The sequence below is a fragment of the Platalea leucorodia genome, assembly GCF_965183815.1.
Source record: "Platalea leucorodia genome assembly, chromosome: 1".
Lineage (NCBI taxonomy): Eukaryota > Metazoa > Chordata > Aves > Pelecaniformes > Threskiornithidae > Platalea > Platalea leucorodia.
The window spans coordinates 66,014,380-66,036,222 of record NC_138823.1 but is presented as its reverse complement, the minus strand read 5'-3'; the positions used below and the strand labels follow the sequence as shown (position 1 = coordinate 66,036,222).

Below are 21,843 nucleotides of genomic sequence, written 5' to 3'. Positions count from 1 at the left end.
CAGCACGGAGGGCTGCAGGCTAATGAAACTCTGCCCAAAGAATGGATTATAGACACAGCACGATCCAGGTATAATTCATAATGCAAGCCGGTTTTCAACGATGGCCACTGCTATTAATTAAATCTCTCCAGAGAGTCTGCAATTTTCGTGTATTAGAACAGAAGATTGTCCTGTGAATAGTGATCCTTAGTGCTTCAGTGGTGAAAGGTTAAAAGAAAAATCTACGTCTCACCACCTGGATTTTTCCCTAGTTAAGTACTGTGTGAGTCACTAGGACATCCCTTAAACCAGTTAGGTCCTAACCTTTTCAGCTATGGATTTGCCTGCAATAAAACATAATTTGTGTAGTGTTTTTAGATTTAAAAATGAAACTTCCTCTGTAAAGGCTAGGAATTGCTAATCTACAGCTACTTCCAATTCTGTTGACTACAAGTATTTAGAATACTTTTTGCAGACTGAATAAATAAAACACGTTGTTTCAAATTTTACTCTTATTCTTGCAAGCACCTGCTGAGCAAACAAAAAACCTACATTGGAACATGACTGTCTCTGGTTTTGATAGATCAGACAAGTCTACTAAAGACAAATGCATTTGCACAGCATTAAGCAAGAACATAAAGATGAAGCAGCAGCCCAGTGACAAAGAGTCAATAGTCTTTCAGACACCAAAACACTTTGTCAAATGGAATTTGAATTGCAGGTTTACGTACAAATTGCAGGCAATGTGCATTTCAGACATTTTCAGAATAAATGCAAAGTTTTAGAGACAGGATGTGCATTTGTTATACAAAACAAAGGGCCGAGCTGTTTAACAAATCATGACGACTGTACTCAAAGAGGCAATTGATTGGGTGTCAGTGTCTGGGGAAGCTGTCTTCTCAGAGAGGGCACTGAGAAGCTTTCGTTATTTTTGACACCATAACTGCACATACTCAGCACTCCGAAATGAGTCAGGAAACCACAAACTGGACAAGCAAAAAATGAAAACACACATAATCAAGTGTATTTAAATACATATATACACACAAATTATTAAGATGGAACAAACCCAGCAAGACAGTAGGTATAGTTCAGCCAAAGTGTAGGATCAATACCTCATGTGCCAAAGAACGTATGGTCCATTTTACGGCCACAGCCCTGCAACTAGAAAGCAGGACATAGGGAAGTGACGAATGAAGCTTAATATTGTAGCAATAGCTGTGCACTGGAGGTACAGTTGTCCACAGCATGATGTAAGGAATGTTTTCTGCATCAAACATTGCTATTTCTCTATGCAAAAGCATTCCTCTTATGCCTTAGAAACTAATGTTTGCTCTAAAGGCAGAAAGAGTGAATCACAGTATCCTCTGAAGCGCATGAAAGAGTTTTAATTGCCACCAAATTTGTCTTGTTTGAATTTAGAAAGGAATGCTAATTTATTTTTGTCTGATGCATAAACATTTGACACTGAATTAATCATAGTTCTGTTTTTGAAGCAAGTAGCTTCAGGGCTGATACTACTTCTAACATACACAGCCAGTACAGTATGCATGGAAAGTATAAACATAAAGATAACAGACTCCACCTCTTCTCTTCCTAACTACATCTGTAACATGTATCTATTTGCTACAATCTTTTAAAAACTGATTATTTGTTAGAAATGATTAAGTTTTAAGTAACTAATTATTAAGCTGGAAATTAAGAACAGAGGCATTAGAGTACAATCTTGCCCACATGCTTATGAGTATGTAAAACTGTGAAATGTGAAAACACAAAATTCTGAAAACACAAGTTAGAATCTGAAATCACATAAATTTTGGGGAAAAAATAACCAAGGTGTTTCTATAAAGTTATCGATCCTTTTTAATTTACAGAAAACCCCACATTTTATCATGCAACGTGAAGAAAAACTACAGTGCTTAACTTCACTGAAAACAGCAAGGGAACAATAATATGGCAAATAGAAAATACAAGTTTTTCAGAGCAGGAAAGGAAAAAATACACCAGCAGACATTCCAAACTTGCAGTGCTTCTCAAAACTACATTAGGCAAACACTTTCTCTCCTGAGGAATATATTTTTGTGACAAGGTCTCTCCCACCTTCACATGGGCTATTGCCCACGCTGCCTGACTCTGTATTTCTCCAGGACGACGGCTGAACAGCGTCACCCCCCCCCACTGCAGGGACCGAAGTCCCTAGGGATGCGCGTGCATTTGATTCCCCAAAGACTACAGGACGGCAGCTACACAGTAACTACAAAGTCCTCCTCACTTTGAGTGGGGGAAAGACTAAAGGCCACCAGCTTATTTGCCTGTGCTGCGTTACCCAAGCAGAAGCTGACCGACTCTACTGACTGTTTTGCCGAGCCTGGATTTAACATGCACAAGAAACACTATTTTTGCTGTGCTAATGGGATTAAAGCCTAAAAAAAGAACTATTATGTATTTTGCATATATTGCCACAATCTATTTGTCGGGTTTGTTTATATACCACCCACACTTCTTTCTCCTTAATGATAAAGTTTATATTGTTTTAAACTGGATTTGAAGAGAGGCAGTCTGTCATTAGACCAAGTATTATAATTGTAAAACACACATCAGCTTTCAGGCACACAAGCCTCTCTTATAAATGATACAACATTGCATAATCAGTAAGCAGCATAGCAATAATATACAATTATCTGGTTAAGAGAATTATGGATCGATAGCGTACAAATATTTATTTTGCCAAGTCTTAACTCTCCATTCAGTAAGAGATGTTACTTAATACATATTCTAATTAAGATGCTGATATTTTTCTACTATATGAGCTTCATCATTGTGCATGATGGAGGAAAAGAAGCACAATTGTATAAAAGTAGGACAAGACTCAGCTATTACTCATGGCTTTAATAGTGCAGATATTTCTGTACATATATGTGTAATAAACATACTTTGGTTGGTTGATGCACTCATTTGTGTAAATGTCGTCAGGATATCTTTACTAGCCAATGAGCGAAAAGAAAAAAATCTTCTCTGAGTTTGGTAAGGGAGGTAGCTGCCTATATAAGGAGGAGCAGCAATCCATACATAAGGAACCTGGAATGATTTCAGTTCCCCATCCCCTTCTGAAATGTTGTGAAAGGATTTGAGCAGCCTGAGCTTGCAGAAGACAGCTGGTGGCTGCTTAACACATAATACTCTGTACCCAATCTCCCGTTTCCTCTAAGTATATATATATCTATTTCCTCTAAGTAGATATTTTCCTCTTCTCATAGCTCTTCTAGAAAGTCCTCCAGAAGAAAAACTGTTCTCATGCCAGCACTACATTTGACAAAATTGTTTGGATGCGTTCCTCAACCTGGGGCTGGGCAGCTGCCCGGTCCCGTGTGACAAAGGGCAGCGGCCGTGGCTGCATCCCTGCACTCGAGAGGGCAGCTGGAGTTACTGGCCTGGAAGAAAACTCCTTCCTTTCTCCTCCGCAGGCAGGCAAGGCGCCAGCTCCCTCGGAGGGCCTTCTGTGCCGGGCAATCCCCGTGTCAAGCAGTGCTGCTGCGCTGGGCCTCCTGTGCATCGGCTGTGCCGGCACAAAGAGGGTCACAGGCCAAGTGTGAGTCACGGCTTAAAATAGCAGCGGGCACAAGAGGGAATTTCAGACTGCAGCACAAAATGCCGTACAGGGCAGCACGGCAAACAAGATCGCTTTGACTGAAAAAAGCGGGTATCTAAACACAGCTCTCGTTAAGGCCAGACTGATATTGTAGTTAAAAAATGTTGGCATTCTGAAATAGTCCCAGCAGTGCAGAGCTAATGTAACACTCCTGTTTAGATGCCTTGCTTTCTGCCTGCAAATACAGGGTTATTTTCACTAGGCATTGCCATTAGGAGTGAACAGCAGTCTGTAAGTGGGTAAAAATTCTCTGTTTCTGCTCTGTTCCTCTTCAAACAAGTATTCTGTGACAGGGAAAGCAAGATGGAGTGTTTGCATCAGAGGGCCTGACTAGGTGGGGGTTGGACTAGGTGACCTTTAAAGGTCCCTTTCAACCCAAACCATTCTCTGATTCTATGACAAATGCCAGGTGAAGGCAGTGAGGTCTGAGGGCTGCAACATGGCAGCTGCCTACAACGGGCAGGCAGGAGGAAAGTCAACAAGGTGTCCAAGGCAAAGCATCTAGAAGAGAGGTGTGCTAAACGCAAATAACTAATCATAGAATCATAAAAGTTGGAAAAGACCCTTAAGATCATCAAGTCCAACCGTTAACCTAGCACTGCCAAGTCTACCACTAAACCATGTCCTCAAGCACCACATCTACCCATCTTTTAAATACCTCCAGGGATGGAGACTCAACCACTTGCCTGGGCAGCCTGTTCCAATGCCTGACTACCCTTTCGGTGAAGAAGTTTTTCCTAATAACCAACCCAAACCTCCCCTGGTGCAGCTTGAGGCCATTGCCTCTTGTCCTATCCCTTGTTACTAGGGAGAAGAGACCGACCCCCACCTCACTACAACCTCCTTTCAGGCAGTTGTAGAGAGCAATAAGGTCTCCCCTCAGCCTCCTCTTCTCCAGACTAAACAAGCCCAGCTCCCTCAGCTGCTCCTCATAAGACTTGTGCTCCAGACCCTTCACCAACTTCGTTGCCCTTCTCTGGACACGCTACAGCACCTCCATGTCCTTCTTGTAGTGAGGGGCCCAAAACTGAACACAGGATTCGAGGTGCGGCCTCACCAGTGCCGAGTACAGGGGCACTATCACCTCCCTGGTCCTGCTGGCCACACTATTCCTGATACAAGCCAGGATGCCATTGGCCCTCTTGGCCACCTGAGCACTCTGCTGGCTCATGTTCAGGCAGCTGTCGACCAACATCCCCAGGTCCTTTTCTGCCAGGCAGCTCTCCAGCCACTCCTCCCCCAGCCTGTAGCGTTGCATGGGGTTGTTTTGACCCAAGTGCAGGACCCGGCACTGAGCCTTGTTGAACCTCTTACAGTTGGCCTCGGCCCAATGATCCAGCCTGTCCAGGTCCCTCTGTAGGGCCTTCCTGCCCTCCAGCAGATCAACCCTCCCGCCCAACTTGGTGTCATCTGCAAACTTACTGAGGGTGCACTCAATCCCCTCATCGAGATCATCAATGAAGATGTTGAACAGGACCGGCCCCAACACTGAGCCCTGGGGAACACCACTTGTGACCGGCCGCCAACTGGATTTGACTCTGAACCAGGGAAACCAGGAGAGACAACTAAGAGCAGAGACCAGGGAAAAAATACTCTGAAATCTACTGGAGTTTATTGGAGAGTGCCATCACCATGCTGTGCGGGCTTTGACACACAGCTCAGCGAGATGGACGGTGCCCACATTTGTCTTCCACTTGTAACCTTTGCAATATCGTTGTTCTTCTGGTGAGTGACAGGCGCCAGCTTCCCGAGGGAAGGCGGGAGAGATGCCTTCACCCAGCCCGGCGGCCTGTCTCGCGGCAGCACAGCCCGGCGAGCCGCCATCCCCGTAGCGCGGCGCAGCACCGGCCCGCGCTGCCGGGCGTTTTGGAAGCACCGCGGGTCTGGGTAGGTGCGGGTGGCGAGGCTTTCCCTGGCAGGCCGAGGGGAGAGAGGAGGGGAGGGCCATCGAATGCCGGGGCCTGGTGCTGAAGATGGCGATTCTTCCTGCTCGCCTCCGGCCTCCCGGTGTAGAGAACCCAGCTGCAAGTAAGCCGCGACCTCGCTTCTCTCTCGCTGCAGGGAAGGTGAAAGGTGGGGGGCACGAGCCTTCCCTTTTGGCTTAGAGATAAAAACACTTGCTTTTCTCCAAGGATTAGGTTTGCGTCTCTGGAATAGCAGTTACTTAGGGGTGAAGCTTAGCCGGTCTCCTCAGGCAGCATTGCGAGCAGTGCAGAGGAGCGCACACAGTTAACACGCGGGCTGTGGCAAGATCGGGAGGCAGGCCATCACCCTGCAATCTTTTAGTCAAGTGCTGGATTATTTTTTATTTATTTATTTATTTACAGTTTGCTTCATGTATGTGTACTGGGCTGGATACAAACCCCAACGAATGGAATTAAACAAGACGCGCCACTACAAGACTTAAAATCTGTTATTTCCCAATACCACCACGACGCTTAAGGCTGAAACAAGTGTTCCCCTTCCCGTACGGCGGTGCCCCGGCAGAGGACGGAGGGGCTGATTTGGGGACAGGGCCGTTTGCCGGGGGCCGCCCCGGGCAGACGCCACCTCAGGCGGCGGCCCCTTCCCGCCCTACGCCCCCCCCGCCCCCGGGCACGGCGTTGAGCAACTCCATCCGGGCCCTTGTCCCGCGGGCCCTGCCCGACCGCCATCACGTGGGGCACGCGGGCGGCGCCACGAGGCGTGGCAGTGCGGGGGGGGGGGGAGGATCAGGGAAGTGCGACCCGGCTTCTTGGTGTGGCGGCGGCTCGGAGGCGCTCTGCCGCCGCTGTTCTCGCCTCCGTCCGTCGCCAAAACGGGAGTGCCCGTGGCTAGCGACGTTACCGCTGAGCCTCCCTGCCTGCAGGAAAAGATTGAGTCCCCCCCCCCGGGGGCCCGAGCGCTTGGTAGGCGCCGCCGGAGCGCGCTTGCGCGGTGCGCGCAGGGCGGTGCCTGTGTGACTCAGGCGCTGCCATTTTGAGCGGTGGGTGTCGAGCGCGCAGCTCCTCTCCGCCCTCGCTGCCGTGCCGAGGCACAGGCGCAGACCCAGGCGCTTCCGCTCGCTCCTGCCGTCGCCTTCGGGACGTCCCGGCACCGCCTGGGCGAAGAGAGGCTCTCCTCAGCCCTTCCGTCCTCCTCCCGCCCGTCCTCCTCTGCCGCCGCCGCTCCGGGACCTCTATGCCCGCCGCCCTCCGTAGGAGCCACTAGCGCAGGGACCCGCCGCCGTCTCCTCCTCCTTCCGCTGCTGCCACCGCCGTCGCCTCTTCCTCCTTCTCCTTTTCCTCTCTCCGCCACCATTTCCCCACTCCCCGGCACCGGGGCGCTGAGCTAGACTATGGGGACCAGGTTGGGGCTGAGCAGCGGCAGAGCGGGCGGCCCGGTCACCGTGTCCACTGCGGCAGGGATGGGGGGGCTCCGCGGCTTCGTGGCTTTATCTTGACATGGCTCCTCTCCGTGCTGCTAGCAGCGCCGCCGCCTCCACTGCTCCTCCTGCGCCCGCCGGCTGCGGGTAGCGAGCGGGCCACGGTCTCGGTCTCTTGTCTGAGTCTCTCAGTCTCTTGCTTAAGTGGGGGGGAAGTTTTGGGAGGGGTTCCTTTTTTTTTGGTTTTGTTTTCCTTTCTTTTTTTCTTTTTTTTGTCAAGAGAGGAGGGGGGAATACTTTTCCCCCTCTTCTTAACCTGGTCCGACAGATTTGCTAACCTAAAAACTTTTAACCCCAACTAATCAAACACCTGGGGGGGAAAATGTCTGGAGAGAGGAAGAAAATAACCTGATAATTGGGGATTTGCTTTTGGGGGGGAGGGTGTTTTAGAGGTTTAAAATTGCAACCTAGACTTGCAATTAAAAAACCTCGCAAAAAAAAATCTGACACCGAAAACCTGTTTTGCGAGAAAAGCAGGAGCAAAACTCCCCATGTTTTCCAAGTCGTGACCATGAAGTGAGAGGGGAGACACCGTGCTACTGTGGGTGTCCCGCTGCCCTGGGCACAGGCCGCCCGCTGCAGCCTCTGCCATCTTGTGTAGAGAGAGGCCTCAGGAGAAGCGAAAAGCGTTGGCCATGCACAGCCTGGGCTAACCGTGCTCACTGTGGAGCGCAGCAGCAGCAGAGAGAGAAGGATTCCCGGGGGATCAGCAGCCCAGGGAGCGTGTGAGGTTTTGGGGGATGTAGGGCTCTCCCGCTGGTAAGGAGCCCGGGTTTGGGGCACTGATTTGGGTTTTAGTCTCTAGGTGAGAGAATACTGTCCCTTGAACCCTTGCCCGCCCCTCGTCTGTGGCCATCATGATCCCTCTTCTCTTTGGCAGCAGTAGCCTCAGGGCAATGATGTGCCTGATGATGAGCAGGATGAAGTTAGAAATGACTCCGCTGTTTTTTCTCTTTGCTCCCCTGCAAACCAGCACTGTGTTGTCTGTAGTTGATTTTGTTGTTGTTGGCAGAGAAATGTCATACCTCCCAGGATGTGCACTCCTCCTTTGCACCCTTTTCTCTGCTCTCCACCAAGTGTAATAATTCTAAAGAAAAAAAAAAAAAAGACGGGCAACATAGCAATAGTGGAAAGCTGAGAATAATAATCAGTAGAGTCATGAATCTGGCTGGGGTAAAACGCAATCTGTAATTTCAGCTTCATTTTTTTTTTGTAAGCAGAGCAAAAGTACCCCCCCATGGATTGGGCTTGTGCCAGTTGCTTTTTATTGTACACATAAATTGTGATAAGATTTGTTCTTTTTTTTTTTTTTCATTCTTACCCACTTATTCCTGCGGCTAAACTGTTCAAATTTTTGTCTTTTAAATTCTTAGGGTTTTTTTCTTGGTTTATTGTAAAACCTCTTGTCCAGCCATGGCTGGACAACTACTTACTTTGTTTCTTGACCCCTCCAATACGACATTCTCGTAAAATATTGCCTGAGGTGCGATTTTGGGTTACATTTGCGTTTTATCTATTCAGTCATATTAGCAGGAATAAAACGACTTGTTTCTGTTGTACTTGAGTCTTACGAAAAGGTGCCCATAGTTTAGTGACAGTTTCCAAAGGCTTTAGTACCACCTGTATTACAAAATGGGGGACCCAAACTCCCGGAAGAGACAAGCTCTGAACAGACTTCGTGCTCAGCTTAGAAAGAAAAAAGAATCTTTAGCTGACCAGTTTGACTTCAAGATGTACATTGCCTTTGTGTTCAAAGACAAGGTAACTTGGTTTTAATGTTTCTCTCTTACTGTGTTGTCTGTTGCGATGCACGTTAACAATGCTGTGCAAAATCATGCTGCCTGATTGCATGTTATGATTTATCCTTAATAGATTCCATTGACTTCTTAACTTTTTTAATTGCAAATTGCTACAATATTTACTTAGTTCATGTTTGTCATTCTGGCTTTTTGTATGTTTGTAGTTTTGCAATGCAGAGGGTGCCAGTGCTTCATTAAATGATTACTTGGTAACTTCTGTATTGGGTAAATATTTTTTCAAAGTTAATACTGCAATTCGTTAAGCCTGATTGGGGTCTGAATTGCATAATTGTTGGCTGTGAACAGTTGAGTTGAAAAGGGAGACCTGGCTGGAGCCATTGCCAAAGTACTGTATTTTATCTGGTTAAAGCAGAAGGGAGAACCTGGCAGTTGGAGGGAGGGGTTATGAAATGCAATATTGAGATGGCCCAAGCACGCAGGCATCTGTGAAACTGCTGCTAGCATTTTGAAAGGGAGTGGGTAGGGAAAAGAGGAAGTCTTCATTTGCTTGACCGGGGTGGGGAGCCTGGTGGTATTTCTAAAGCTAACTGTAGACCCAGAATTGTAGGAGAGTTTTCATCCACAGAAGGTGAAGACAAGCAGGTGCTTATAGTAAGTGAATGTGCTGAAGAAATGATGAGGAAGTGAAGATAGAAGCAAATGGCAACAGAGTACATAATGCAGGAAATGAATGTAGATGAGCACTGGTATCGTTTAATCCCCTCAAATGTATAGTTTTTGCATTTGCTGTAATAGTTACGTGTTTTTTAATGAAGAGACTGTTTTTGAACTTAAATTGAAAAGTTTCCTTAAAATTCTGAAATTCAGTTTGCTTTTGTTCATCAGTTCTTGTGCAGACAGAGATGGATATAGTGGAATGTAATTTCTTGATGCTGTCTCATAGTAATAAAGAGAAATATGAATGTTTAAGCAGTGATAACAATTAGATTTTCTTAGATGATATAACTTTAATGGTTTTAGTTGCAGCATTCATACTACTTTCTGGTTGCTTTGTAGAAATTTGTTGCAAATGAATTTTAAATATTAAATATTTTAAATCCTATAAAATTTGCTTATATCACAGTGAACTGAAGATGTCTGTCCAGTACCAGTTTGCTTAAAGTAGGAGCTTAGCTCAGCCTAGCTTGATCAGCAAATAGTTGCCTGTTATGCATGTTCTGGCTGGGGGTGTGGAGGGTTATTTGATAAAATATGCGGTGTCTGTCATGTAGCTCTTAAATAGGTCAAGACTTCTCATGAGCTGTAAGAAAGCTGTTAGAAGCAGACATATAACTTTGAGTGATTTTTACATACAGCAAAAACTGTTCTTCCAAATTCCCCATAATGTTTTGGCCTTGCTTGAGAGATATTGAAATATTTATAGTGAGTAGAAAAAGTTATTTAGCAAATTAAAATAGTCCTTCTTTGAGAAGGTTATGACTTGTAGCTAACTTCAGATTGGATCTTGATCACCCGGTTACCAAATGTGACATTGAAAGGCTTCACTTTTCATAAAAGGTCAGCTTTGATGTATTGCAAAGGGGAAAAAAGTTGTACTTGATTTGCAAAGAGAAGCTTGCAGAGCGATCCTGGTCAGCCTGAAGTCATGTATTCTGCATGATGAAAGGGCAGTTCTGTTAATGTTTAGATACAGCTTTAATGTTTGCAAGATTGTTGTGTAAGTCCGCATCTTTGGAGACTACAAAAACATGTTCAATTTTTTATAAAATTGTTGGAGTGGTTCTGTTTAATTTGTGAAATTTTGCATGTAAATTTTAGTGTGGCTTGTGTCAAAGTCCTAACTTACGTGCTGTGTACTTTATATACTGTGTACTTTATACGTGAATGCTAACAGAAAATCACAAATTCTGAAATAAACTGTTACCTATAATTGCCTAGAAAGGATTGTAATCTTAATGTAACCTGTGCTTTTTTTAGAAGAAAAAGTCAGCGCTTTTTGAAGTGTCTGAAGTGATACCAGTCATGACCAATAATTATGAAGAAAATATCCTGAAAGGTGTGCGGGATTCCAGCTATTCTTTGGAAAGTTCCTTAGAGCTTCTGCAGAAGGACGTAGTACAGCTTCATGCACCCCGCTACCAGTCTATGCGCAGGGTAAAATTCCTCTTTACACTTGCTGAATTTTAGTTTTTCAGTACTTGTGCTTTTCTTTGTGACTCTTGAGACTAATTCTGCTTTTTTTCCTCAGCTGTTCTGCTGCACGTGGGTTCTGTGGGCATGTGATCATGGGTTCTAGTTTGAAGGGCAACAGCATACGTATTCTGGTATTCTGTTTAAATATGTAGGGCTCAAGCTTTACCTTTCATCTCATTCAAATATGCCTTGGGAATTACATCTTCTTGCCATCCTTGTCCTTTAGTAGGCATGTGTTAATTCTTGCAACAACTGTTGCTGTACAACTAAGTGGTTTTGCTTTATGAGTATTGGAAGATAGACTATCTTTGCAAATGTTCTCTTAAAGTTGGAGTTTATATTAACTGGATACTGATATTAAAACTCAATGGAAGGCAAGGAAGACTTTAGTTGTGCTATGAGTAATACAAATGGAAAATTACACAAACGTGCTAATAAGTACCACCTTTAAATTATGTGCCTGTACGGATAAGTTGGTTATCTGTATCTTTGACTAATGGAGGGAATGTAAGTACAGAACTTTACTACTTACAGGATGTGATTGGCTGTACCCAGGAGATGGACTTCATTCTTTGGCCTCGTAATGATATTGAGAAGATAGTCTGTCTCCTGTTTTCTCGGTGGAAGGGATCTGATGAACCCTTTAGGCCTGTTCAGGTATTTGTTTTTGTTTTTTAACTTCAATAAGTAACTCAGACCTGGAAGGGAGAATAAGTACTCTCTCCTAACCAGTAAGTTGGTAAAGTGTGTGACTTCTGTGGATGTTAGATAGTATGCTGTCTTGTTTTTATTTATAAAGCACTCAATGTTTTGAATGCCAAATTCTGCTTCCTATCTTTATGCACTGTTACATTAGCACTTCCAAAATTTAAGCATGTGAAGGACCTTTGCAAATGACATGTATGTATAAATATGTATATCGTGTTAATATTTGTAGAAGTGGATTAGGTGTGGCTCTTAGTACAATGGAATCTTTGTCTAAATATGTTGGTGTCGTTGAGGTTCTGCGAGTATCCCAAGTTGCTGTATTTTGTTAGATGAAAGAGGGTCTGAGATAGTTGGAATTTTTGCACTATAATTTTACCTTGAAATAAATTTCAAACATTTTAGACTATTTTTTCAGTAGCCAGCTTTAGCTGTTTACATTCAGATTTTTGAACAATGTTATGTATTTTCTGTGCTGGTTCTGCAACAATAGTAAGTTACTGGAAGAAACGTGCTGTATTGTTGATGCATGGGATGTTCTGCCACAACAAGTTAAATCTGTTTTCATATATGCAGTAAAGTTTTGCCTTTGGATTGTTAATACGTCATTGCAATGACTAATGTTAGTGTTGGCAGAATGAAACCAGGGAATTCTTTAAATTGTGCCAGGACTCAAGTGTGTCATTGGCGCTGTGGTCCCCAATTTCTGCTTGTCATGGATGAGAAAAGGAAACAGACAAAAGTGGTTGTAAAGCCCCATGTTGACAGAAATGAATTGGTTAAATATGAGCTTAGCTTAATAAATATTTTATTTTCCTCCCTCGCACAATGCAGGCCAAGTTTGAGTTTCATCACGGTGACTATGAAAAACAGTTTCTGCATGTTCTGAGCCGAAAGGACAAGACTGGAATTGTTGTCAACAACCCTAACCAGTCAGTGTTTCTCTTCATTGACAGACAGCACTTGCAGGTAAGCTTATTTGGTCCCTCTTTTTAACAAGCGTGTTTTAATCATAAAATGCTTTTTCTTAGTAGTATCAGTGATTTTACTGCAAAATACTCAAGTAGAAAAATGGATCATGCATTCGTGCTTGCATTTCAGCGATTTCCGAGGAAACTTACGGTATAAATAGGATTCATACATGCAAAAACTAGCTGTGGGCCACAGATGTGTTCACAGAATTAATTTAGTGTTCTAGTATTAAAAATTAAATAAGGTCTAAAATAGACTTAACGTTGTTTTGGAAAAATTAAAACATTGGCTTAATTTGGGTGATACTACAGAAATTATTCAAGTGAAGAATGAACAGAATAGTGAAAATATTTTAGGCATTAGAGGTCGCAGACTAATCTTGAGTTCAGGCTTGTTTATAAGGATGAAATAGTGGCTTTTAAATGTCTGTTGTTCCTCCACAATCAGCAGCAAGCTAATAATGGGGCTGGATCTGCCAGGGGTCCACCTGTTAGTCTTGAGTTAACTTCCATGTTTAATAGCTGTTCTTTGGGTTTTCTTTGCCTCTAGACTCCCAAAAACAAAGCTACAATCTTCAAGTTATGCAGCATCTGCCTGTACCTGCCACAGGAGCAGCTCACTCACTGGACGGTTGGTACCATAGAGGATCACCTCCGTCCTTACATGCCAGAGTAAGGTACTGGCCAGCAAAATGGGGAAGATCACAGAATGCAGCAGTGGATTTTCACTTTCCTCACCACTTTATTCTTTCAGAATTTAGAAGAAAATGGACTCATGTTCAGAACACTATACATTGTGAAACTTGATCATCCTGGATTTTTTTTTATCATTTGTATCTCAGAACTTTACAATTTTTTTTAGATGTTTTCTGCATGGACCTTGTGAAAGAGAGGATGCTCTGCACGCTTCTGCACTGCATCAGCATCTTACTAAAATGTGAAATGAAGGGACTGTACACTGAAACAAATGTATCTGAAAGCACAAGGTGATCATTTGTGGTGGTGTTCCCATTTGTGCTGGTCATGCCCCCTAACATCTATAATGTTAACCATCAGTATTTGGAGGGTGAGAAGTGAATGTAATGGGTATAAAAGCCTTATAGCTTTGCTGTTAACGATTGTATCAAAGAGCACTATCATTCATTTTAATGAACAGAAAAAGTGGCTATTACAATAGGAAGTAAATGCGGGAAAGAAATCTTTTTTTTTTTTTAAAAAAAAAAAGCATCTCATTTAATGTGTAGGCATTTTTTGCCTCTTTTATTTTGCTGGGCCATGTCTAAGTTTACTGGCACTTTCGTTTTGGATCTCTTTCCCCAAGTTGCTGTATAACTGTATGAAAGTATTCTTTTGAGTTGGATGCATTTATACAGATGAGGCAGACCTGGAGTCTGAAGTTGCTAAAGCAGCTAAAAATAAAGTAAAATAATAGCTGCAGAAACAATGTTGGTAGAGGATTATTTTTTCTTGAGAGTTGAGACTTGTAAACTTGCAGGTGAACTGTGCAGGAAATACTGGTTTCTAAAACATTTCTTATGGAAAACCCATTGAGGTTTTTTTCTTTTGGAATAGACATTATAAAACAATGTAAAATAGTGTTTGGCGTGTCAAAAGTTGGTTCTGACAGAACATTTTAAGATTGTGCAATGATAAAAGGAAGACTACTGTATAGTTTTGATGACAAAGAAGGCTCTGCTTAAGGGTTGAGTACTTTACTGGAGTAAAACTGCATAAGCCTGCTCCCTTTCGATAAAACTAGTGCTTACCTGTTTAAAACTTGTATTTAGCTTTGGTTTGGAATTGGAAAAAATTGGAACTTAAATAAATTAGGTGAAAGATGACTGGTTTTATTTATGGAAGTCCTATGATTTGAATTTTAGTAGTCTTACATCTTGACTGTGTCACCCATTACAAACACTGAAAATAGACTGTAAAATGGTATTAAGATTAACAAAGATTAGTGGCAAAGTGGTTCTTACATATGTGGGCAATATGTTTGTTTTGAAAAGTAGCTGTCAGAAATAATCTAATTACTAGCATACTACTGTATTGGTACATGAATGTTTTTTAGTTCTTTGGTTGTAAGGTCCTACAGGTTAAACTGGAGCACCCTAGAGAAACACCACCTGAAAGCTGCAACTTGATGTTAATAAATGCCTTAAGTTACAAAGAAATATCTTGAAAATGCTGCTCTACAGAATGCAAAGACATTCTAGAATATTTAGTAACCACCATACCTGCTAATAGTACTTAGAATTTCCCAGCTTTAAGAGCCCCTTCTTTGAATGGCCTGTAAGACATAATACCAATTGTCCACATGAAGCTTAAGATCGGTTTTGTAGGGTCTTGAACATTTGAGTTTCATGAGTTTTGATTTTGCTTCCTAAGTGCAATCCCTTTGTTTCTTCATTTGTCATTTTGGACATCATCTCACAGCAGTGAGAATATGGCCATAGTTATCTTGGTTAGCAAAGCAAATTACGTAGTATTTCTTGCATTAGGAATTTTGGTTTTCTTCATTCTAGTTTCTCTTGAAGAAGCCTCAAGGTGGTTGGCCCGAGTGGCTGGGTACAATGTGTTTTAAGTGTCAGCATTGGTATGATCCTTAACTTTAATTCTCTCTATTACAGGGAACAACCTGTTCAGTGTAAGCGCTTTTAGTTTTGTATGGGATGCATAAGATGCACAGGCTACTCACTTGTTCTTTGTGACAGTGATCCCAGAGTTAAATAATACTGTGCTTTCTTGGGCGAACATGGTTGTATAATGCTCATTTTGTTAATTGTGGTCTGTTCTACCCAGCTAACAAACGTTACGCTTTCGCTGTGCTGTCGGATTGAGTTGGTGGCCATCTGTAATGTCTAAGTAGTGGAAGAAAGATAAAGGGGAACAACAGGCGTCAGAGCATGAGAATCTCGGGGGGTGTATGAGAGCTTGTTCTTAAATCATTTGGCATCTTTGAAAGGCGTTTTCCTCCACTGAAAGAGGATGACTTTTGAGGGAAAAGATTGAACTTGAAATTGTCCCACTCTTTCCCAGTGGAGCTTCTAGTTCAATCTCAGAATATTCTCCTGTTAAGTTACTTCAGCAAAGTGCCCTTCAGAAGTGAATAGAAGCAGTTCCCAGTATCTAGGTTTTGATTTCAGGCCCTCTCTAGATCAGCTTAGTGGCTTCTTGGTAGGCTTTCTTAACTTCAAAGTGTAGGTTTTATCTCACAAAACTAATGTTTACAAAGCACAGTTTGCGACTGTGTAAACCTAATTAAGTTTGTTCAGTGGAGCTATTTGTGAATACAAAAAGGGCTCTTTAAGACAAGAATTTTGGTTACTACCTGCTGTCAACTGCTTGTGTGACTCCTTTGGATATGCTATTACCAAGAATTGAAATATGCTCAATATCTCACCTGAATATGGGAGTTTTACCAGGCTATTGCTTGAGGATTTGTCATGTGAACTTGGCAAGTGCAAATGAGGCAGGGATAAACGTGGAGGCAGCAAAATTAAGTAGACAGAGGCCCATTAAATCTCTTGCATCTAAATGAAGTGTCTGGTGAAGGGATGCTTCTGTCAGGTGCTCCCCAGGTGATGAGGAGAAGCTTCTTAAATGTCACAGCCTGTACATGGCTGTATAGTTTCCCTTTTCAAGCTTCTTTGGCTGCACAAGGGTTACCAACTATAGGGTAAGAGGGACAGAACTGCTTGTACAGGCACTGCCCAGATGTAATAGGCCTGTAGCTAGTTTGCAGTTGATGCCTTTTGTCGCATCTGTCTCAAAGAAAGCATAAATTGCTTCTCGAAAGCTATTTTGTTACACTAGAATTGTTGTGTTAAGTGATACATCGGGTTCTAGAAACACACTGGGATTAGTCAGTGTTTCTCTTAAGAAAAAAATGGTTATTCTAAACTAATCTTTGAGCATTGAAAGCTTTAGATCAAGGTACTGATCTGCTGCAAGCTGATTTTTTTTGCATAGCAAAATGTTAAGCCTATTAGAAACAAAGCTGGTAGAAAGGTGGTAATTTTGCCGGTTTCCATTTTCTAGACTTTTTAAAAAATTACATGTCTGAAAGACCTACTTGATCTGTATTTACAAAATACAAAGCAAGCAGAGGATCAGTCTTCACTACAGGTAGGTGCTCTGGTCCTTGTGATGACCATATCTTTTTGTTCACATGTTAAGGCATAATGTATCAGGTTTTAAAGTAATTTTAAAACTAATACAAGTGCCGTAAACTCCTGCTCCTTGTACGTACTCCCAGCTTGTGAGCTCTACAGGCGTCCTTCCCTGCCTGTTTCTGGCTTGCTGTAGGGAGAACACTGCGTTTTCTTGCGCTTATCAGGTGCTGAGTCATCAGGTTACTTGCAGTTAATGAAGCCATCTCACGTTAAATCTGGATCTCGGGGGCTGAACAGCGAGAATGGTCACTTCGGGGTTTTCTGCTCCTTAAGTGTGAGATTATTCTAATGCACTGTTACAGGCTTCATTTAAGATGACATTAAGGTTCCTGCCACTAGCATGGTAGTTGCTAAAGTCAAGAATTACTAGACTACATTTACATTCACTGAGCAGATAGACATGTGGTGTGAGTTTATTTAATTGCTATTTGCTTTTCAGCCTGGAAAAGCTTCTCCCATTTTTACTTTTGCATTTATTGCAGCAGCAAATTCAGAAGCTGTGTAAGCCTACAGATTCTGGAACAGCTTTCTGGAATGAAATAATGAGATAAAGGGCTTTAATAGTGTTTTACAAAAGGAAAAAAAAAAAAAAAGGGTTAGCGTGCATGTTTCAGGGACGGTACTAGCCCGAGTGGTGTTTATTGTAGAATTCCTTTTGTGGAACAAATCTACTTTTTCATTTTGGTAATCTTTACATACAGATCACTCTTTCCCAAAGCATGAGGCCAATGCTGCTACTTGTCCCTTAGTGTCATCAGCGCACAAAAAGGACATTTCTGTGTATTGGCCTCCGTTTGCACCAGTACTACTCGATGCCACGCTGGTGTTGCGAGAGCAAGGCCTCAGCTTGTAGGTGTCTTCTGTATCTGCAAGGCTCCTTCACTTGGCTGCAGGAGCTCAGCACGGCTTTGAGTTAAAAGGCTCGGACAGAGAGGGCTTCTCGCGCTGCAACTGGAAGTTCCCTTCGCTCTTTCCCTGCTGTAGTGCAGAGGGGCTGGGTGCTTTGTATTGGTTTGGTGTTTAAATCTTCCCTGTTGTGGCGGTGGCGGAGTACGGGTGGACTCCGCAGTCAGGAATAGGGAGAAGCTACGGTGGTTGGTACTGCTTGCTGCTCTGCGCGCCGCCGCTGGGAGCTCACCGGGCTGGCTGGCTGCGTCAGCTCCGCAGGTGAACTGAAGCAAGCGAAGTGGTAAGCGTGGTCTCTCTTTCGCACGGCTGGCTGAAATGCTTTTCAGGGCTGAAGACACCTATGACCTACTTCTGCTTGGAAAGGGTTTACGTATGGAAAGGTCCCTTAATTTGAGCACAATTACTGTATGCTAGAGCACCCACTCTACAAGCTGCTTTTCTGCACACTCAATCTATTCAAGCAGCTACTGCTTTTAAGCAAAAGAAATCAAAGATCCAGAATCTTACTACAGTGATACAGCCCCAGGTACTCTTGGTGAACAGAAGCAGTTTGTATTTTTTTTTTTTTTTCCTGGAGGATAGCCAATGTGTTGTTTGATTAGAGCTTGCAGGTAATTTGCTTCGTTTTAGGCAAGAACTGTATATGCTGTGGTGTCCCACAACCATGGCAGCTTGGCACCAGGGGATGCGGTAACAGCAGTCAGTCAGTGCATGCATTACAGAATCACAAAGGTAATAACTGGCATCGTGTTGCCCCTGAACTATTCAGCAGCAAAATAGGAATCAAAGTGCTTTTTTCTTCATTCCCATGGACAGTGAGGTAAGGGAGAGGTTTTGGGCTTGCTTTCCACTGGCTAAATGGTTTCTGCAGATAGAGAATTTGAAAACGCAGTTGGGAATTCTTCTGTGTGCCCTGGCAGTGGCTCGGAGCCAGTCAATGAAGCTGAACAGAATTGAACTGCTGTTCAGAACAGAGACTTAACAGCCTAATTCTCCCCACCCCCACCTCCCCTTTAGGTGGTAATGCTTGCCGATTTGAGAATTGTAAACCAACTAGCTCGTAATCAAACTGGCAGCGTAACCTAGGTGAAGCAGCTCAGCCATGAGACCCCCTGTGACAGGCAGCTCACCCCGGAAGACTGACAAGGAGTCCTGATAGATAAATGCTCGTTTCAGCAGTGGCATCCTTCCTTACCCTCTCCTCTCCCCAGTTTATCACTGACAAGTTGCTTCTTCCTGAGAGCTGGAATGCTTGATGACTAAATCCCTCCTCACAGCACCTTCATCTGTGATCGGTAGTTGTCCTGATTAGCAACTGGACTCTTGGCTTTAAGTGCCAGTGGGATTCTGTTCTGATTCCTCATTTTCTCAAGGGATCTGTAATGCACAGTTCTACGGCAGTGCCAAGACCTGGCTGTCAGTCTGAATGCATTGGGGCTGTAGTAGTGATGTGAAACCAGCACGAAACGCTTGGCTGACCAATACATGGCATGAAGTGGGAAGCTGCAGTTACTTTCACTGATGGAGACAAGCTGTTCCCCAACACATCGCATACCACTACGTGAAAAGCGTGGCCCTGCGTAAGAACAGACCTCTAGACATCAAGGAGTATGGTGTAGGTGTTTGGATGATATTTAAAAAAAAAAAAGAAAAAAAAATCACAATATGAGAAGGATGGTCTCATTTGCAGCTGCAAGATATGGAGCTTACAGATGTCTGTCAGTTATTAGTATACCAGATTACGTATCCAGTAAGACTCACAAGATGATCTCATCAACTCACTTCATTTGCTTGCTTGTAAGGGAATTATGCCTAAATCTGCAGTGATGGAACCAGGTCAACCCCACAGGAGATCTGTTTGTCCTGATGCCAGGTGGAACCATGTGCCATTTGTCCTTACTATGGCGATGGCTTGCTGTTACTTCCTTTCAGGCTTGGCTAAGGTAAGATACAGATTTTTCAACATGTAGGTTAGGGTAAAATCGGTAAAGAACGCTTCCAAATATTAAATCTTATGTTTGATGGTTTACTTCCAAATATTAAATCTTATGTTTGATGGTTTACTCCCAAAGCTAAGCAAGCTTAATGGTGACAATTCCTTCTAAGATCATCTCCAAGCCTAAGTTAAGTTGTGAAAAAAATTCCAAGGTCAACATGCTGCTGCTGGTGGAGGGATCAGACAAGGTTGTCTTAAAATAATCAGTTTAATGAACTGCTTCTAAAATAACTGGCCTGCATATTAATGATGTCCCTCTTTCTTGTTAATTAGGCAGCACTAAAATACTCTGTTAGTCTGTTACAAGGGAGAAGAGAATTCACTTGTTACTTCAGGAAGGGTTTTTTTCTGTTTCCCTCTCAGCCTGCAACAGTCCTTGCCAGGCTGGAATGGGAACAGGAAGATACTGTTGTTTCCATGTAGAGGCTTGCCACTCTTAATTTGCCTGGACACTTCTCAATTGTAATTATGTAGATATGATGAATGCTAAGTGATAGAATGAGACCACTTAAGGACGGTAGGCTCCCGAGGCAGCCAGCTTTGATTGAGGGAAGTCACGTTAAGCTGCAGTGGGACAGTTACACAAGGACAGAGTTGCCCCAGCACACAGAGCTGGGAGCGCTCTGAATCTTTTGGCACATACTGAATTCAGCACCTCCTTCATTCTCACCCTCTGCCTTTTATTTCAGATAATGGTCAAAATCACTCATGTTCCAGTGAGGGGGGTGGGTTTATAGTAGTTGGGGGAGCAGTTTCAATCCTCACTTCTGTTTCCTTGCACTCTACTACATGGCTAACCTATGGATGAAAACAGGTATACTTAAGAATGAGAAAACAGATGATTAGAGATGCCAGAACCTGTTAATAGGAAGACAACCAGAACAGCAATTGCTAAACCCACTAGGTGTGTCCACATGCTATGATGGATCCTCTCTCTCTGCTCATCCTAGTAATTGTAGAGGAGCTGTAGATGCTTAAGACTCATAATAAAGCTCCAGGCAGAGGAAGCTGTAAAGTGAGAAACAATTTAATACAGTGAAGCATATAGTTCTGCTGAGCAAAGATTTAGGGGGAAAAAGAAAAAGGTTGCTCCTGTAATAAGTTATCTTCACAGAACTGCTTTAGCAAAGCATTGTGTTTCTGTACATGGGATTCAGGGATGATTCTGAGCATGAGTGCAAGTACTGGGGAAAAAATAATTATGAATGTACTGCTGAAGAGAGGATGCTACCATTAAAAGTTCAACTAGCCACAGGTGCGTAAGCCACATATGCTTCTGAGACAGCCTCAGAGAGAAAGCTTTTGTTGAGAACGTATATACCATGAACAACTGTTCTGAACTTGCAGCAAGAATACATGCTGATGGCCTGAGCCCACTGTAGGTATTTTTTTAGAGAACTTCCACTGAAGGGTAAGTTATCAGCTGCATCACTTGTTTGAAAGTTATTTTGGCTGATACATTAGTGAACTTGTTCATATGGAAAATCAGTCTGCATGAACAGGTCACTTAACTCATCGGAAATTATTTCTTTAGGTTTAAGAATGCACAAAAAAAGCCCTGACTGCACATTTAATCACAAAATTCAAATCACTGAAGACGAGTCAACTTCCATGACAAAAAGAATTATGCATGCCCTTTACAAGTGTAGATTTACTTTTTCAAATCTCCCAGTAGAGAAGAAAAACTAAGGTCATGGTTTATGTAAACTTGCACTGCACATGTAGCATTGCTGCTTTTATTACAGTGCGACAGCCTTCCCAAGGATCATTTGTCATCAGTTTGAAGAAAGCAGTTAAACCTGTCCGCAACAGTGCATGAGGAGACAAGTCTTCAGCTCATGAATAGCAGCTTAACTCTACCACATTCAACCCAAGTCAGACAACCTACAGCCTTAGCCCGATGAAAGGCTCACCGAATTTATTGTGATACATCTCTAACTCTCAGCTGATGATTTTGAAACAAATACAGCCAGAACTTTAGGTAGGTAGAGGTGAAAAGCCCTAATGATGTAACTGCATTTTCACATTCAGGAATCACAGGGAGATGATGAAATCTCAGGTGAATTCGTGTACAAGGGTTCCACCACACCCTCTCTCAACCAC

General features: G+C 43.1%; 1 protein-coding gene across 2 annotated transcripts; it reads left to right on the top strand.

Annotated features, from left to right (window-relative positions):
- Window positions 1–6,554: 6,554 nt before the first annotated feature.
- On the top strand, window positions 6,555–21,804 carry LOC309595349 (uncharacterized protein C6orf62 homolog). 2 transcript variants are annotated; one of them, XR_014229215.1, is made up of 6 exons: window positions 6,555–8,792; window positions 10,769–10,945; window positions 11,519–11,641; window positions 12,524–12,658; window positions 13,211–19,687; window positions 21,486–21,804. XR_014229215.1 is itself a non-coding variant. In XM_082322184.1 (5 exons), exons 1-5 carry the CDS (start codon window positions 8,664–8,666, stop codon window positions 13,334–13,336), a joined length of 690 nt encoding a protein of 229 aa, XP_082178310.1. In that variant the 5' UTR covers window positions 6,555–8,663; the 3' UTR covers window positions 13,337–21,804. The 2 variants fall into 2 exon arrangements, 1 of the variants encoding a protein (XP_082178310.1); XM_082322184.1 differs by having other exon boundaries at window positions 13,211–21,804.
- The last annotated feature ends 39 nt before the right edge of the window (window positions 21,805–21,843 follow it).

Excerpts from the sequence above, each read along its gene's own strand:
- LOC309595349 (XM_082322184.1), top strand. The coding sequence starts at position 8,664 with ATGGGGGACCCAAACTCCCGGAAGAGACAAGCTCTGAACAGACTTCGT. Across the intron at positions 10,946-11,518 it reads GCTACCAGTCTATGCGCAGG|GATGTGATTGGCTGTACCCA; the intron begins GTAAAATTCCTC and ends TACTACTTACAG. Across the intron at positions 12,659-13,210 it reads TTGACAGACAGCACTTGCAG|ACTCCCAAAAACAAAGCTAC; the intron begins GTAAGCTTATTT and ends CTTTGCCTCTAG.